The sequence below is a fragment of the Cebus imitator genome, unplaced genomic scaffold (genome assembly GCF_001604975.1).
Source record: "Cebus imitator isolate Cc_AM_T3 unplaced genomic scaffold, Cebus_imitator-1.0 Scaffold250, whole genome shotgun sequence".
Lineage (NCBI taxonomy): Eukaryota > Metazoa > Chordata > Mammalia > Primates > Cebidae > Cebus > Cebus imitator.
In genome coordinates, this window is record NW_016107565.1 from 1,679,412 (window position 1) to 1,697,991 (window position 18,580).

Below are 18,580 nucleotides of genomic sequence, written 5' to 3' on the forward strand. Positions count from 1 at the left end.
GTTAAGGCTGGGATGAGGTAGATTATGCTGTCACAGTTCTTTCCTGGAAGTTGCTGCTTTCCCTGCAAATCCTTGTCTGTTCACTGGTGTCTTCCTGTTGTCAGGTATGGAAAATGTTGATTCTCCCATGAGAATAAATGAGTTGTTTGCAAAGGCCAAGAGTGGAGAGAATAGCTTCTCACTGCACAATTCCCTGATAAAAGATAAGCTCAATCTTTTGTAGCTGACTGTCTGCTCCCATCTCTGGCAACACTCTATGACTCTGATGGATTTTCTTTTCCTAATGGCCAAGCCTAAGTAATTTCTTTGGTATTCATTTGATGCTTAGGAAACCTACATCATTGACTAGCCAACTATTTGAAGTAAACAGCTCTCCCTCTCTCCAACCTGCCAGCTTTCCATCAGTTTCTTTCCTCTTGTTCAATAGGCACAGAAGGTAGATCAGCAAGTCTATTGTATAAGCAAATATCCACTTGGAAATTCTCTTTCACACAGATGTCTCCATTCTTGATGAGGAATTCTCTTGCAGCCCTTTCCCTCAGTTTGGCTTGAAAATAAGGAAACTAGCATTTTCCTTCCTCTAAGATGAATGAAAAACCAAACAACTTATGATTCAAACAGTTATAGAATGGTACAGACAGATAGATAAATAGATAGATTGGATAGATAAAGACATATAGATCTTTATGTCTTTGTTGCTTAACACATTGGAAGTGGGATGGCTGAGGTTATGACTGAGATAAGAGACAGCTAGAACTCACTTAAGCTCTGGAATAGGTGTCTTGTCCTCAATTTTTCATGAAGAGGAATATAGGTAATTTTTTCTCCTTAACCAGACATCTAAGTTGCCAATGCTAAAGCAACAGGACAATTTAGTATTCCACTTTGTTAGTTACACATTTATTCCTATTGTTTTCCTTGAGGGGTGAGTTGCAAAGATAACAATGTTCAATATTATTTCGAGTGTCCACAGAAAGAGGCAACTTTGCCACTGTTAACCCAGCATCTTAGTTAAATTATCAGCTTTGAGGCATTAGCATTCATCAGATTCTTCTAATGTATTTCACTAAAGGTAATCTTCTTTATTTATAAAGCATCCCCATGAATGCATTATATCTAACCATATTCAAGAATATGATCATATAATCCAGAAGGCCAATATTCATCTCCATTTTTATCAGGGAGATTGATTTAGATCAAAGGAGGCACTGCTGGCTACAGTGTAGAGGGCATGTGAGACAGAATCAGGTTAAAAGGACAAGAGAAGAAGATAGCATGTTTGCATCAGAGCCTTCTGAGACCCAGAGGAGAAATAATTATGAAGAAACTAATGGGTGGGCACAGGTGGACTGAACAACAAGCCATTTATCATGTGAACCACAAATTTCAGTATCTGCATGGGATCTGGAAGGAAAAGACAAGGTCCTGCTCAGGGGAAAATACCAGAGGGACCAAGTTGCTTTAGAGAAGAATGTCACTTTGGCTGCTGTGTTGAGAATAGAACTGAATAAATTCAGGGACAGAAGCAGTGAGAGCAATTAGGGGGCTATGGAGTAATTAAAGCCAGAGACAAAGGTTGCTGGTACCAAGATGTCAGCAGTGGAGGTAGTAAGAAGTGCTTGAGTTTTGAATTATTCCAAAGGATGAGCTAACCAGTTTTCCTGATGCATTGTCTATGGTTATGACAGAAAAAAAGGAGTCAGGAAAGATTAGATAAAGATAGAAGAGTTTTGGCCTGAATAATGGAGTTGCTATTAATAATGGAGAAAGTATGTGACAGCAGCAGGTTTAGAGTGATGGGGGGAGATAGATCAGTTTTGGAAAGGATAAGTTTGAGATGCCTATTAAATACCTAACTGGGAATTTGGAGTAGGAAATTGAACATATAAGCCCAGATTTCAGGGCAGAAAACCAGGCTAGAGATGTAAATTCAAGAGATAGCAGCATGTGGATATTGTTTACAGTTAGAGACTGATTGAAAAATCAACAATACAATTAGTGAAATAGAGAAAATAAAATATTCAAAACATAGCTCTGGGACATGCACTTAAACAGATCACAGAGAGGAGAAACGAGTAAGGGAGACTAAAATGAGCCTGAGTAGTATATTTAATAAAATAACATTTCATAATATATGTAATTTTTAGACTTGTCTAACTTATTTTTCCATACACAGTTAAATAATTGTATAACTTTAAATTATTGAGGAAAATTTGATTTTAAAACAAAAATGGCATGAATTTCAGATTCTATAACAAAATAATGAATATATTAATGCATCTCTCATTTTCGGCCTGCAATAAAATCCTTTCAACTTTCAATCTGCATGTGTATAGTTCAGTACCATTTTGTTTTAATGGCATTCACCAATGAATAATAAATCTTTATATTCAGGAACTGTTTCCTTCTGTGGCTGCAACAGAGATAGGAGACTTAATTATGTCCAACTCTCTTGCTTTCTAAAACAGAAAATTCTAGATGGTTTAGTCTTCACTGCTTGACACTTAGAAAGAACTTTCTTGTTTTATACTACATCTCATGGCCTTATATCTCTTTCAAGTTCTTTTGGGATTCACTGGCTGGCTTATTACTGGCAAATTGAGAAGCAGTCATTATAAAGTAGAAATATAACTCAGAGAGTAGCTGAAAATATATGTCAAAAACTTGCTGTCTCTCTCCTTTCTGTTTTCAAAATCAGTATATAATTTATTATAACAAGGTGGAGAATTTATTCACTGAGCTTTTAAGGAGATAGAATCTCAACTGAAAAATGATCAGAATGGAATTAATGAATCTTTCTTGGGGGCAGAGCATAGTGGAGTAGATTTTGTGTTAACTTGAAGATTATGTATATGACAGAGGGATGAAACTCATGTGAGCAAAGACATGGGCCATAGAAAGCAAAATAGGAGGGAAGAGAAGAACTTAGTGATGAGAGGACTGTGTGTGTAAGCAAGGGGAAACAGAAAAAGGGAAATAAATGATAATGATGATGGTGGTGATGATTTTTACCAGCTACCTTGAATGGTGGGTGAGAAGGGGGAAGAGATGGCTTTGGAAGACATTTGAGAAGCCTTCTGTTTACTTCATTGTATAAAACACTTGCATCCTAACAAAAAAAATTCAAAGTAAAAAACTCATTTATCAATGCTTCTTAAATAAGTTTGGTCTAGTTCTTGAGTCTGCTTGAAATTAAATTATGCTTGACAATTGAGCCACATTAGCAGCTAAATTATTAGCAAAATTGTACTACGTCATGGTAAAAATAGGATAAGACATGAGCAGAGTATTAATGCAAAGACGAAAGGATTTTGCAGAGAGTACTTTGAGTTTGAAATAATCATTTGGGGGAGAATGCACAATTCAAGATGGGATGTTCCAGCTAGACTCTAGGTGCTAGAGGATTGGACTTAAGAAGTGTTACACAACTTCGCAACTAAATAGAGCAACTCAAGAAACTTCCTCAGGAAATAACTACTTTGCAAAATGATTTTTAAGTGGGGAGAAAGGATATCCAATTTCTTGAGACACTGCATGCTTCCTTAGAAGGAATAGAGGTTGCTGTCCAACATACGGTTTCTTAACTGTTTCACTTGGCCTAGCACAATAGATTGATTGCTGCTCTTTTCTAATGTCCATGAGGTATTGCACAGGCTAATGGAAACATTGCTCTCAGTTGTCAATAACATAATTTTTTATTGTTTATGTTGTTGTTAAGCAGAGAAATATTTATCTGTGACTATGTCTCTATAAAAAGTAAGAAAACATACGTGCCCCTTGGGAGGGTAGCCTGCTTTCTTTAGCCCATCTAATTCATTTATGTCACTTCCTTGCTCCTGTAAGAATTTGAGATTATGATTCCTGATCTGAGGCATTGGTGATTAGGTACTATCTGTAGACCCAGATTCACCAAAACTACCATCTTGTCTAGTGGCAGTTGGCTTCACCATCCTGGAAGACATTAACTACCTAGATGAAGTTGAGTTGAGTAAAAATTTTGGAAAGACATTTTCTGGCTCTGTGTTAAACTCACAGAAAGAGTTAAAAGCAAGACATCCACTAAGGAAGAGTATTAAAAGATTGGAGAATCAAAAGTACCTGCAACAAGATCATGGCAGACTTACTTATAGCTAATTTACCAAATAATCACAGACACTCTCCTTTACAAACTGATCTCAAGAATCTGGTAAAGCAAATCAGAGCTAAGAAAAATAAGTTAATTATGGCTATATTTAAGAAAGAAAGCCAAGTAATGATGCTCAGATCATTTGAGGTAGAAACGAGGCTAATACCTTTCAGCAGACAATGAGGCATGCTGAAAGTCTCAAGCCCTTAGAGTTGTCCCTTAGATAGGCAGATTTATGGGGACAGACACAAGTGGGTTTCCCAAATCACAATAAGAAAATCCCTCTGATGAGTCAAATATTACCCTTAAATTTTGCTTTATGTATAGCAATACTGGTCACAAGAAAAATTCCAGTGGCAAGAAGTGCTGTGGGATTTTACTGGATGATTATAGGATTCTGGGATTTGGAGGTCAAAAATGGTTCAAATTTGCATTGCCTGGTACAGTAAAGGAAATTCAGTTGTCCAAGTTTCCCTTGTAAAAAAGAATTAAGAGAAAGTACTATCTTAGCTGGGCGCACTGGCTCATGCCTGTAATCTCAGAACTTTGGGAGGCTGAGGTGGGTGGATCATCTGAGGTTGAGAGTTCATGACCAGCCTGGCCAATGTGGTGAAACCCCATCTCAACTAAAAACATAAAAATTAGCTTAGCATGGTGTGTGTCTGTTATCCCAGCTACTTGGGAAGCTGACGCAGGAGAATGGTTAGAACCTGGGAGGCAGAGGTTGCAGTGAGCCAAAACTATGCCACTGCACTCTAGCCTGGGCAACAAAGTGAGACTCCATCTAAAGAAAAAACACTATATTATTCATATTTCAGGAGACACAAACACACATGCTTAAGTGGAGAAATAAAGTCTAAATGCAATTATATTGTGTTCCACTTCCCAATTTCCTTGAACTTAGGATGGTAGAAAGAACTTTGAAGGTTATGGTACAGGTTTGCTTGACAATGTCCTCTGAGGCCCCTGAAATTCTGATAATACTACAATAAAGAAAAAGGTAGGTTTAGGGTATGAAAAGAAGGAATTCAATGAAAGAAGATTCTTGCAAGAAAACTGTACATCAAGAGGGTTGAACTTAGTGAGGAGGCTCACACGCTATCCAAAAGGGGCCTGGACTATACAGAATAGTAAAATAAATGAATGTGAGGGAAGTTGTGTTGTGAAGTGAAAACAGCAGTTTAAGCAGCTGCTATGAGTGGGACACTGGTGAAGAGACAGGAAGAGGATTTTTAGAAAGCTTTCTGTGTGACACATTATGAAAATCCCTGGGTCGGCCCATTAAAGATCTACAACAATCATCTACACAGTTCTTCAGTGCTTTAGGATGTTTCTTTGAAGAAGATGCCATGAAGAGACTGGCCTTAGGTAGAGCCAGTTACATTTAGGCTACTATCGCAGTGTTGGCGAAGCAGTCATTGGCTGCCATTAAAATGAGTTAAGATGACAGTTTGTGGAATTCAGTGTAAAATAGCTACAATGCTGATTACAGTAACATTTTTTTTTTTTTTTTTTTTTTTTTTTTTTTTTTTTGCCACTAGCAGAACTGAAAGCTCATAAGGCCATAAAAGTCATCTAATCTTTCTTCTTTATGGTGAGAATTGGATAAATTCATTCTGGAGAAATGAGTTAAAATTTTCAGAAAGTCCCAATCTATCCTTAGGTAATGCATCAGTGTTGAACTTCAGGTCAGTGAATAAAACATATAACCAAATTCTGCTAAACAATTGTATTTAAGTTATCTGAAATGTGGGATCATAAAACTGCAACCCATCATGATATTTCTGTCTTTTGGTCTGACAATCCTTATTCAAGGACTATGGCAGATGAAAGTTTCTTTATTCTCAAAGATTTCCTAAAGTTTTAGGGACTGACTGATTCCTCAGTTTGAGGATTTATTGACATGGGTGGATCACTAATTTGCTCATATGCCTTAACTTTTAGACACTTATGATAGAGAGGAGTTGGCATGGGTGTGGTGGTAATCTTTAAGTGTATTGAAGCTCTGAGTTTCCAGACAAAAACATTTTATACTGACTTCCATTGTTCTCTAAGTTCTGATTAAAACAAAATGTTCTACTTTTTAATTTTAATACACAACAATCCATATGCATACATAACTTTAGCAATTTGATTTTGAAGGGAACAGAAGTAGAAATTTAGTTTTATTAACCAGAAAATACAAACATGTACATTTAAAAATTTATTCTATTTGAAATGTTTAATATGACGATAATTTAAAAGTTTGAGCTAAAATGTTAAGCGTAAGTTGGAGGTTGTGATGGTGCCCAAAAGATGTACTATAATAAATAATTTTTTTTTTTTTCTGTAAAAGTATGGGCTGTCTAGAGAACAAAGGAGACAGGAGGTGTAGGCTCCCAACCATAATTCTCTGTGTAAGTGGGAGTGGCTCTGGAACCTTCAGGAATGGTGGGGGAATGGGGAAGTTTTTTATTTTTTATGTTTTTAAATTAGGAAAAATAAAAAAAAGATTTCCTCAGCTAGTTGCAGGCTTTCATTGTTAGTAACTAAGTAGAATTTAAGCAAAACTAAAGGAAATAAAAATAAACCTTAATTAGAGGCTCAGAAATCAAACCCACCTGAGTTAATTATAGAGTTGACAGCAGCCTACTTTGTCAGGTGGAAACTGGCTCAGAGGGTGGTTTGGGATGGAGCTGGTAACCTGGCAAGGGCCTCCCTAAGATTGCTTAGGGCCCATTCCAGTTCTGCCTTCCTTGGCTCCAACCTCATCCTTAGTGATGTTTCCACCTTGCTATTGGGCCCGCAAACAGGTAGGCGAGCCAATTGTGTGTCATTTCACTCACACATAGAGAAAAATAGTTCTTGTCTATCAGAAACTTCATAAAGGTTCTCTTTGGGATGCGTGAAGGGCTTATTGGCCTCTGTCAGGTTAGAATTCTGAATATTTTATCTTACTTCTTTTTCAAAATTAAATATTATTTTTCACACATAGTAGAAAAATCTGCCTGAAATTGCTCTAATTAAGTAGTGATTCATTAAATTATTCACTGATGTTAATAATTATTTTTACCTCTGCAATGCAGCTAGGCACCAAGCAACTCTGAAAACAATACCCAAGTTAGGCAAACAAGGATCCAACAAAATTCAAAACTTACCTGGAGGTGGTCTCTCTATGTGTTCACTGAGATTTAAAACAAATTTCAGTGCAGGGAAGGGAGAGGCTCAGATAATGTCATATCCCAGCTGCAATGGCTCTCAATCAGCCACTTTGGAGCTACTTAGCATTATTTACAAACGGCCTAATTCTCTGAACTTCTCTAGTCATTCATCAGATCCAACTCACTCTGTTCTTCCACTGCAGTCACAGTGAACTTGCTCTATTCCTTTTGCCTGAAACATACTTGTCTCCCATTTCCTACTATTCCTTCAAATGCTAACGTATGGCAGCTGGGCACAGTGGCTCACCCTTGTAATCCTAGCACTTTGGAAAGCCAAGGTGGGTGAATCACCTGAAGTCAGAAGTTCAAGCCCAGCCTGGCCAAGATGGCAAAACCCCATCTCTACTAAGAATACAAAAACATAAGATGGGCATGGTGGCTCCTGCCTATGGTCCCAGATACTCGGGAGTCTGACGCACAAGAATCGCTTGAACCCCGGACGGCAGGGCAGAGACCATACCACTGCACTCCAGACTGGGCTACAAGAGCAAAACTCTGTCTCAAAACAAGCAAACAAAAATGCTGAAGTAGATTTTCCTTACTGGTTCCTCAAGGCTTGATCAAAAATATGTTAAAAGAATGAATGGGCTACGGCAAAAAGAATAATGGAAAAATGAAGTATTACTATCCATTTTCCCTTTCTACTTTAGTCCTTTATTGTGTAACTCCATTATGTTTTTAAAATAACATCATAGTCATAATTACTGACAGAGTGGCCCCTGCTGAACCTACCCCATTTGAAGTTTGAAAAAGAACACTAAAGTCATCTAGTTCTGTTCCCCTGGTATTACAAATGAGAAAGCAATTAGAAGTAAAAAGAACAAAAGCGTTAATTGAAGGGGCCACTAGTAAAACATAATTACATGGTTACATGGTCTGGTATTACTTCATTATGAGACATATGAAATTGTTCAATCCAATAAAAGTCAGCAATATAGGTAATGCTTTATTCTTCAATTAAGTCTGCTATACTTTGGAAAGCTACATATTAAATATTCTCAATTTATCAGCTAGTTAGTTTTGACACAGGTAAAAAGAAAAACTTGAAAAATAAGAAAAAGAAATTATTTTAAAAATAATTATTGTATGGCAATCTACTAAAGGGTATTGTACAGTTATAATTCACCTATTAGTAAAAGTTCATTTATATGTTTTCAATAAAATAGATACTTATTATTAGGTACTATAGTGGAAGGAGAAGTTAAAATTTAGAATATTAATTCCCCATGAGGAAAATCTAAACAAAGCCCCCTCCTTTCAGTAGATTCTAAATTTATATACTATATAATTGACATGTTTTATTTTTAACTATGATCATCCTTCCCTCTTACCAACATAATTTGAGATTTTACATGAGTGTATATATACAAAAAATAGGCTAGGTGGAGTGGCTTATGCCTTTAATCCCAGCATTTTGGGAGGCCAAGGTAGGCAGATCACTTGAGATCAGGAGTTTGAGACTTGCCAACATGGTGAAACCCTCTCTTTACTAAAAATACAAAAAATTAGCCGGGCATGGTGACATGCACCTGTAATCCCAGCTTCTAGGTCGGCTGAGGCAGAAGAATTACATGAATCTGGGAGGTGGAGGTTGCAGTGAGCTGAGATTGTGCCATTGCACTGTAACCTGGGCAACACAGTGAGACTTGGTTAAAAACAAACAAACAAAAAATAATAATTCCAAACATTATACATATCACACACACACACACACACACACACACACACACACATACACACACACACACATTACATATATGACCGGAACTTTGTTGACTATATTAAATTGGAAAAATAAAAACTGACAAAAAAATTAGCAAATGATGCTTTCAGAAATCATATATTTTAACTAAATGGCTGTTTTAGCATAAGTGTATTTATTATAATTGATCATTCTTAACAAATTTTTAAAAATTAGTGTGTACCATGAATAGCTAAAATACCAAGAAAAAAGGAAATGGATATTAAAACGTATACTAAAGTATAAGAGGTATACTAAAGAGGAGGGGCACCAAGATGGCTGAGAGGAGGAAATACCAGAATGTAGCTTCCAGAGAATGAGACTCAGAGACCTAGAGGACTTAATGTTTCCAAGCGAGGTTCCGGGTTCCTTTCAGTGGGACTGGTAGGTCACTGAAAATAGCCCAGGGAAGATAAGCCAAAGTAGAGTGAGAGCAGCCCAGGGAGAGCCAACCAAGACAGGGCAGGGTGCGTCCCCACCTGGAACATGCAGCCGGCTTGGAGGGTCAGGGACTTTACCTCCTCAGTGCTCCGATTTGGATCCTGTGCTTCTCTCATCCCTCCTGCAAACCATGGTCCATGAGTGCCCAACCAGATGGATGGGCACTGTGAGTTGTCAATGCAAATCTGAGCAAGGGCTTCCACCTGGTGCCGCAAGTTGTTGGCACAGACCTCCATGGAAGTTTGAGCTAATGCCAGTGGGACCGAACTACCCATCCCACAGAAAGAGGCAGAGTTGAAAGCAGGAAAACAGGTCATAAGACCTGACAGGCCCCACCCCTACAAAATTCAAACTGAAGCCTGTGTGCTAGAGAGCTTCACGGCGAATACACCAGTTTGACCCCAACCAGAAAGATCGAACTTGGGGAAGGAGAGAAGGAAGGTGGGGCTAATCTTACCTGCAAACAAACTCCAGGGGAAGACCACCCACCCAGCAGTCTGACTAAATCCAAGGCAGCCCAGCAGCACCTCTACAAGCCAAAAAAAGATATAGCTCCAGCCTCAACAGAAAGGACACCCACTCAGAGACTCCTCCTGAAATCACCAACTTCAAAGATCAAAGGGAGATAAATCCACCAAGATGGGCAGAAAACAGTGCAAAAAGGATGAAACCATCAAAGATCAGACACCTCTTCTCCTCCCTGGGATCACAACTCTTCATCATCAAGGGAACAAAACAAGACAGAGAATGAGTTTGACGAATTGACAGAAGCAGGCTTTAGAAGGTGGGTAATAACAAACTTCTCTCAGTTAAAAGGCCATGTTCTAACCCAATGCAAAGAAACTAAGAACCTTGAAAAAAGGTTAGATGAAATGCTAACTAGAATAACCAGCTTAGAGAAAAACATAAATGACTTGATGGAGCTGAAAAACAGCATGAGAACTTCACCAGGCATACACAAGTTTCAACAACCAAATAAATCAGGCAGAAGAAAGGATATCAGAGATTGAAGATCAAATCAGTGAAATAAAATGAGAACAAAGATTAGAGAAAAAAAGAGTGAAGGAAATGAACAAAGCCTCCAAGAACTATGGGATTACATGAAAAGGCCTAATCTACACTTGATTGGCATACCTGAATGTGATGGGAAGAATGAAGCCAAGCTGGAAAACACTCTTCAGGATATTATACACGAGAACTTCCCCAACCTAACAAGGCAGGCCAACATTCAAATCCAGGAAATACAGAGAACACCATAAACATATTCCTCAAGAAGAGCAACCTCAAGGCACATAATCGTCAGATTCACCAGGGTTGAAATGAAGTAAAAAAATCCTAAGGGCAGCCAGAGAGAAAGGTTGAGTCACCCACAAAGGAAAGACTATCAGACTCAAAGAGGATATCTCGGCAGAAACCCTACAAGCTAGAAGGGAGTGGGGGCCAATATTCTACATAAAGTTAAAGAAAAGTACTTTCAACCCAGAATTTCATAACTGGCCAAACTAAGCTTCATGAGTGAAGAAGAAATAAAATCTTTTATGGACAAGCAATTGCTGAGAGATTTCATCACTACAAGACCTGCCTTACAAGAGCTCCTGAAGGAAATACTAAACATGGAAAGGAACAACCAGTACCCACCACTGCAAAAATGTATCAAATGGTAAAGAACAACAATACAATGAAGAAACTGTGTCAACTAATGGGTAAAACCCAGCCAGTAACAAAATGGCAGGATCAAATTCAAACATAACAATATTAATGTCGAATGTAAATGGCCTAAATGCCTCAATCAAAAGACACAGACTGGCAAACTGGATGAAGAGTCAAGAACCATCAATGTGCTGTATTCAGGAGACCCATCTCATGGGCAAAGGCTCACATAGACTCAAAATAAGGGGATGGAAGAAGATTGACCAGGCAAATGGAGAGAAAAAAAAAAAAAAAACCAGGGGTAGCAATCCTAGTCTCTGATAAAATGGGCTTTAAACCACAAAAGATCAAAAGAGACAAAGAAGGGCATTATATAATGGTAAAAGGATCAATGCAACAAGAAGAGTTAACCATCCTAATATACACACCCAGTGCATGAGCACCCAGATACACAAGCAAGTTTTTTTTTGTTTGTTTGTTTTTGTTTTTTTTTTTTACATAAAGCAAGTTCTTAATGACCTACAAAGAGACTTAGACTCCTGCACAATAATAGTGGGAGACTTTAACACTCCACTGACAATATTGGACAGCTCAATGACACTGAAAGTCAACAAGGATATCCATGACTTGAACGCAGATCTGGACCAAGTGAACCTAATGACATTTACTGAACACTCCACCCCAAATCCACAGAATACACATTCTTTTCAGCACCACATCACACTTACTCTAAAACTGACCACATAATTAGAAGTAAATCACTCCTTAGCAAATGCAAAAGAATGGAAATCATAACAAACAGCATCACAGACCACAGGACAATCAAACTAGAACTCAGGATTAAGAAATGCACTCAAAACCACACAATCACATGGAAACTGAACAATTTGCTACTGAATGATGAATGGATAAAAAATGAAATGAAGGCAGAAATAAAAATGTTTTTTGAAACCAATGAGAACGAAGACACAACATACCAGAATCTATGGGACAAATTTAAAGCAGTGTCTAGAGGGAAATTTATAGCAATAAATGCCCACATGAGAAACAAGAAAAGATCTAAAATCAAAACCCTATCATCAAAATTGAAAAAGCTTGAGTAGCAAGATCAAAAAAACTCACAAGCTAGCAGAAGACAAGAAATAACTAAGATCAGAGCAGAACTGAAGGAGACAGAGATGCATAAAACCATTCAAAAAATCAACCAATCCAGGAGCTGGTTTTTTGAAAAGATCAACAAAATAGACAGACTGCTAGCTAGACTAATAAAAAAGAAAAGAGAGAAAAATTGAATAGATGCAATAAAAAAACGATAAAGGGGAGATCACCACTGATTCCTTGGAAATACAAACTACCATCAGAGATTGCTACAAACAGCTCTACGCACATAAAACAGTAAATCTGGAAGAAATGGGTAAACTCCTGGACACTTGCACATTCTCAAGACTAAGTCAGGAAGAAGCTGAAACCCTGAATAGACCAATAACAAGATCTGAGGTTTAGGTAGCAATTAATAGCCTAACAATGAAAAAGAGTCCAGGTCCAGACAAGTTCACAGCCGAATTCTACCAGATGTACAAACAGGAGCTGGTAGCATTCCTGTTGAAACTTTTCCAAACAATACAAAGAGAGGGAACCCTCTCCAACTCTTTCTATGAGACCAACATCAACCTGATACCAAAACCTGGCAGAGACACAGCTAAAAAAGAAAACTACAAGCCAATATCCATGATGGACATTGATGCAAAAATCCTCAATAAAATACTGGCAAACCAAATCCAACAGCACATCAAAATGCTTATCCACCACAATCAAGTAGGCTTCATTGTGGGGATGCAAGGCTGGTTCAACATATGCAAATTTATAAACGTAATCCATCACATAAACAGAACTAAAGACAAAAACCACACAATTATCTCAACAGATGCAGAGTAGGCCTTCGACAAAATTCAACAGCACTTTATGCTAAAAACTCTCAATAAACTAGCTATTAATGGAATGTATCACAAAATAATAAAAGTTATTAATTACAAACCCACAGCCAATATCATACTGAACAGTCAAAAACTAGAAACATTCTCTTTAAAAACTGGCATTAGACAAGGATGCCCTCTCTCACCACTCCTTCTTAATATAGTATTGGAAGTTTTAGCCAGAGCAATTAGGCAAGAAAAAGAAATAAAGGGCATTTAATTAGGAAAAGAAGAAGTGAAATTGTCCCTATTTGCAGACGACATGATCATATATTTAGAAGACCCCATCATCTCAGCCCAAAACCTCCTTAAGCTGATAAGCATCTTCAGCAAAGTCTCAGGATACAAAATCAATATGCAGAAATCACAAGCATTCCTATACACCAACAACAGACAAACATTTACAATTGCTACCAAGAGAATAAAATACCTAGGAATATAACTAACAAAGGATACAAAAGATCTACTCAACGAGAACTATAAACCACTGATCAAGGAAATAAGAAAGGACACAGACAGATGGAAAAACATTCCATGCTCATGGTGAGGAAGAATTAATATTGTGAAAACGGCCATACTGTCCAAAGTAATTTATAGATTCTATGCTATCCCCATCAATCTACCATTGACCTTCTTCACAAAACTGGAAAAAAACGCTTTGAACTTCACATGGAACCAAAAGAGAGCCTGCATAGCCAAGACAATCCTAAGAAAAAGAATAAAGCTTGAGGCATCAAGCTACCTGACTTCAAACTATACAACAAGCCTACAGCAATCAGAACAGCATGGTACTTATACCAAAACAGAGATACAGACCAATGGAGCAGAACAGAGGCCTCAGAAAGGACACCACACATCTACAACCCTCTGATCTTTGACAAACTGGACAAAAACAAGCAATGGAGAAAGGATTCCTTGTTTAATAAATGGTGTTAGGAAAATGGGCTAGCCATATGTAGGAAGCTGAAACTAGACCCCTTTCTTACACGTTATACAAAAACTAACTCCAGATGGATTAAAGATTTAAACACAAGAACTAACACCATAAAAACCCTAGAAGAAAACCTTGGCAACACCGTTCAGGACATAGGCATAGACAGGGACCTCATGACTAAAACACCAAAAGCATTGGCAACAAAAGCCAAAATAGACAAATGGGATCTAATTAAACTCCAGAGCTTCCTCACAGCAAAAGAAACAATCATTAGAGTGAACCAGCAACCAACCAAATGGAAAAAAAAATTTGTAATCTACTCATCTTACAAAGGGATAATAGCCAGAATCTACAAAGAACTAAAACAGGTTTACAAGAAAAAAACCAACAAACCCATTCAAAAGTGGGTGAAGAATATGAATAGACACTTTTCAAAAAGAAGACATTTATGAGGTCAACAAACATATGAAAAAAAGCTCATCATTGGTCATAAGAGAAATGCAAATCAAAAACACATTGAGGTGGTATCTCCAGATATTTTAATTATTGTCATTCTAACTGGCATGAGATACCACCTCACGCTAATTAGAATGGTGATCATTAAAATATCTTGGGACAACAGATGCTGGAGAGGATGTGAAAAAAAGGAACACTTTTACACTGTTGATGGGAGTGTAAATTAGTTCCACCGTTATGCAGACAGTGTGGCGATTCCTCAAGAATCTAGAAATAGAAATTCCATTTGACCCAGCAATCCCATTACTGGATATTTACCCAAAGGATTATAAATCATTTTTTATAAAGACACATGCACGTGTATGGTCATTGTGGCACTGTTTATGATAGCAAAGACCTGAAACCAACCCCAAAGCCCATCAATGATAGACTGGACAAAGAAAATGTCGTACATATACACCATGGATTACTGTGCAGCCATAAAAAACAGTTTGTGTCCTTTGTAGAGACATGGATGAATCTAGAAACCACCATTCTCAGCAAACTGATACAAGAACAGAAAACAAATCACCACGTTTTCACTCACAGGTGGCTGACGAACAATGAGAACACCTAGGCACAGGGAAGAGAACAACACTCACTGGGCTAAGTGGAGGGGGTGGAGGGGAGGGGAGAGGAGGGACAGCATGGGGAGGGGAGGATGGGGAGGGATAACACTGGGAGAAATGCCTGAGGTAGGTGATGGGGGCAGGGCAGGGAGGGAATGGAGACAGCAAACCACCATTGTATGTATGTATCTATGCAACAATCCTGCAGGATGCAGGATATACACATGTACCCCAGAGTCCAAAGTACAATAAAAAATTTTTTTAAAAAGTATACTAAAGAGATTTTCCATATGTGACCAATAGTTACCATTTATTAATGTGTATCTTTTAATAAGAGCATTTTTAAAGAAAAAAGTAAGATTCTAACAGATTTCTAAAAATTTATTTTAACATGAAAAATTAAAAGTGTAATTTCGTTAACAACTTGTGTTTAATATAGAATACCAAGTAATATTTTAAGATAATGATTATGACAGTCCTGGTAGGATAATGTGTTTCCTGTTGTGGTTTCTTTTACATAATGATGATGAGGTACTATTTCTCACTCACTACTATACTTACCTCCACATCTTGGAATTGGTCCACTCCACATTACTTTTCCATCCATAAGAATACATGTAATTGTTTCTGTTCCCTGGGTTTTAATAAATCCTTCTTCACAAATAACTGAAATTGAACTTCCTAATTGAAAGTTGTCCCCAAACCGCCGTGCATTGATTGGTACTCCAGGATCAGGGCATTCATTGTGTCCAAATGCTTTATAAATAATATGCAAAGAAAAACACACAAACACACAACATTAGCTAGAGTGAGATCCTTCTCTATTTTGGGCAAAAAAAAAAAAAAAAAAAAAGCAAGAGAGAGATGTTTTAAAGGTTGTGTTTATTTCTACAAAATCTTTATTTTAAATTTGGAGGTTCTTCTCTGACCATACATATTTGCCTGTGATGTGCAATAAATGTGAATGTTTTAAAACACAAATTATACTCTACAATTATAAAATTTCAAAACAGAATTATTTCTGCTTATTTCTGGATATCATGAGACTAGCTAAGATTATGCAAATATTTCCAGTATAAACTGGTTAGAATTTCAATTAATTAAAATACAAATGAATTGACTATATCTCTTTGGAAACTTTTCTTTATTCACTCTGTTCAGAATAGAAAGAAAGAGTGAGTCTCATTGTAAGAATTAAAGTGAAATGTCTCAATCTAGTATGAAAGTTTTACAATTTCTTTATAATTTTCCATGACATTTGTTTTCTGCCATCTGGGAAAAGCGGAGAGAGTTAATTCTTTTGCAATTATTGTGTTCTAGGCACAGTGATATGTTATTATCTCATTTAATAATTAGAACAGCTGATGAGGAAAGTATTGCCATCTATTAAAAAGAGTAATGTTAGACTCAGGGAAGGTTAAGGTGCATGGCTATGGTCATAGGACTTGATAGAATTTAAATGTATCTCCTGAACTGGCTTTTAATTTTTTTCTCAACAACTTATTGTATCTTGGGTTATTTGTCTCATGTCCCTCAGGAGAACATGAGTTCTTGACCTCAGGGCCATTACCTTATTCTACCTTGTTTCTCTCACAGTGTGTATTCAGCCAAGGTACAGCAAATAGCAGAGTATAATAAAAATGTGTTTATTTGAATTTTTCGTAGAAAATAGATTACGTGAACCACCCAAATTTTTCTCTGTATTCATTTGAGTGACTAGTTGTGTATTATAAAATTTTAATGCATTATAATATAAATAGAAGAATAAGGTTGCAAAGTGTAAAAGTATAAAATATATTTTGTGATATGCTTATAAATTATTATATTCATATTGCACTAATACATGCAGTTATTTAAAATTTTCTCACTAATGATCACTTTGATGCTGGTTATAAATCGTATAATTTTACTATCTATTCTTCTTATTTTAAGTAAAACAGTGCAAAACAATATTAAGGTAAGTTTTAGAATATATAAAATATGTTTTGTATGTAAACTTATTTCTAATTATTGTTTTATTTTGTAGTCTTAAAAGCTCAATTTTGATTAAGCAGGGTAACTCTAATATATGTTACCTGATTATTTTTTCAGAAAAATGAATCTTAGTAATAAGTGTTAAATAAAATAATATGCACATTATCAATTAAATTATTTACTATAGAACAGAATCAGGAACAGGAAGACATATTTTCATAATTCCCTGAAGGACTATCAATATTAAAGTTAAAAATATTATGCATTTAAGACAAAATAGAAATTATAAATAGATAGATGCACATACATATCTATTGTTTAGACATATGTATGAATTGATTCTCAGATAAAGCAGTCATTTTATACAGCAAGCTTCTATGACATATGTCACAGCTAATTTAACTTTAATAATATGCAATTACATGTTTACAACTTACAGCAACAGTATTCACCACTAGTGTCTCTTGGAGAACACCACAATTATGCTTTGTTACTACCTGCCAAAGTTTAACATTGAATAGGTGAGGGTTGGAGCGAGGTGTGAAATTATTTTTAAAAAGTCACAAGAAGAGCTGAAACCTAAATCCTATTATTATGTGATAATTAAATATTAACTCATCCAATTGGTCAATATCTGACATAGTGTAAAAGCTTCAAGGAGAAGAAGTAAAAATTACTTGTATTCTATGGCTTCAGGTAAAATATTTGCAAACAGAAGCATTAGTATGTAAGCATTGTTAATCCACTAAGGTTTTTCTTCTTTATGTGATTCATCTTTTTTCTATAATTATAAACATTTTTGCAGATAAATAATATTCAACATCTCACACAACATAAGATGTCATGATAATTGTTCAAAAACCAACTAAACAATAATGGCTATTAAGCTTAATAAACTTAATGTTTATTAAGCTTTTACTAAGTACCATGTACTCTGTGCTAAATTATTCACATGCATCACTAATTTATTCTTTATAGCAATCCATTGTGGTTTTACTAATGTGCATACTGTGGCTCAGTTATTAAAACCTAAAACAAAGCAAAGATCCAAAGTTAATTATTTCCTTCTCTATGATGATACTGTAGTCATGTGAATTTTTTCTTTGGAATTTTAATTTCAGGCCATGATTAGTTGTTTAACATCTATTGGTATATGAATATCTTCAAGGGAAGCCCTATTTATCTTTTATTTTGCATACAAATAACAAAGTATGTGGTCTATAATAGCTTTGAGTTTATGCTAAGGTATAAATATGTTGGCTGATATAACAATGATAAATATATTGGCTTATATAACAATATTTGAAACATATTTCCTTGATATTGGACCTCTCACAAACAAAGAAAAATATTAATAATAATAGGGAGTAAAATGTGGTCGGAAATGAAGGACAAAATAACCATCCTTGGCATAATGAGATTTACAGCTTTTACAAATTTTCTTAACCAGGAAACAAGTGATGCGTGATCAACTTTT

At 36.3% G+C, this 18,580-nt stretch overlaps 1 protein-coding gene across 6 annotated transcripts in view; it reads right to left on the minus strand.

Annotated features, from left to right (window-relative positions):
- The window catches only part of CSMD3 (CUB and Sushi multiple domains 3), a 1,251,170-nt gene that overhangs the window by 475,257 nt on the left and 757,333 nt on the right, over window positions 1-18,580 (minus strand). For all 6 annotated transcript variants that reach the window (XM_017498748.2, XM_017498749.2, XM_037727955.1 and 3 more), the window contains one exon: window positions 15,691-15,885. In XM_017498748.2, coding sequence (XP_017354237.1) covers window positions 15,691-15,885 — 195 coding nt within the window. The remainder of the gene's footprint in view (window positions 1-15,690; window positions 15,886-18,580) is intronic.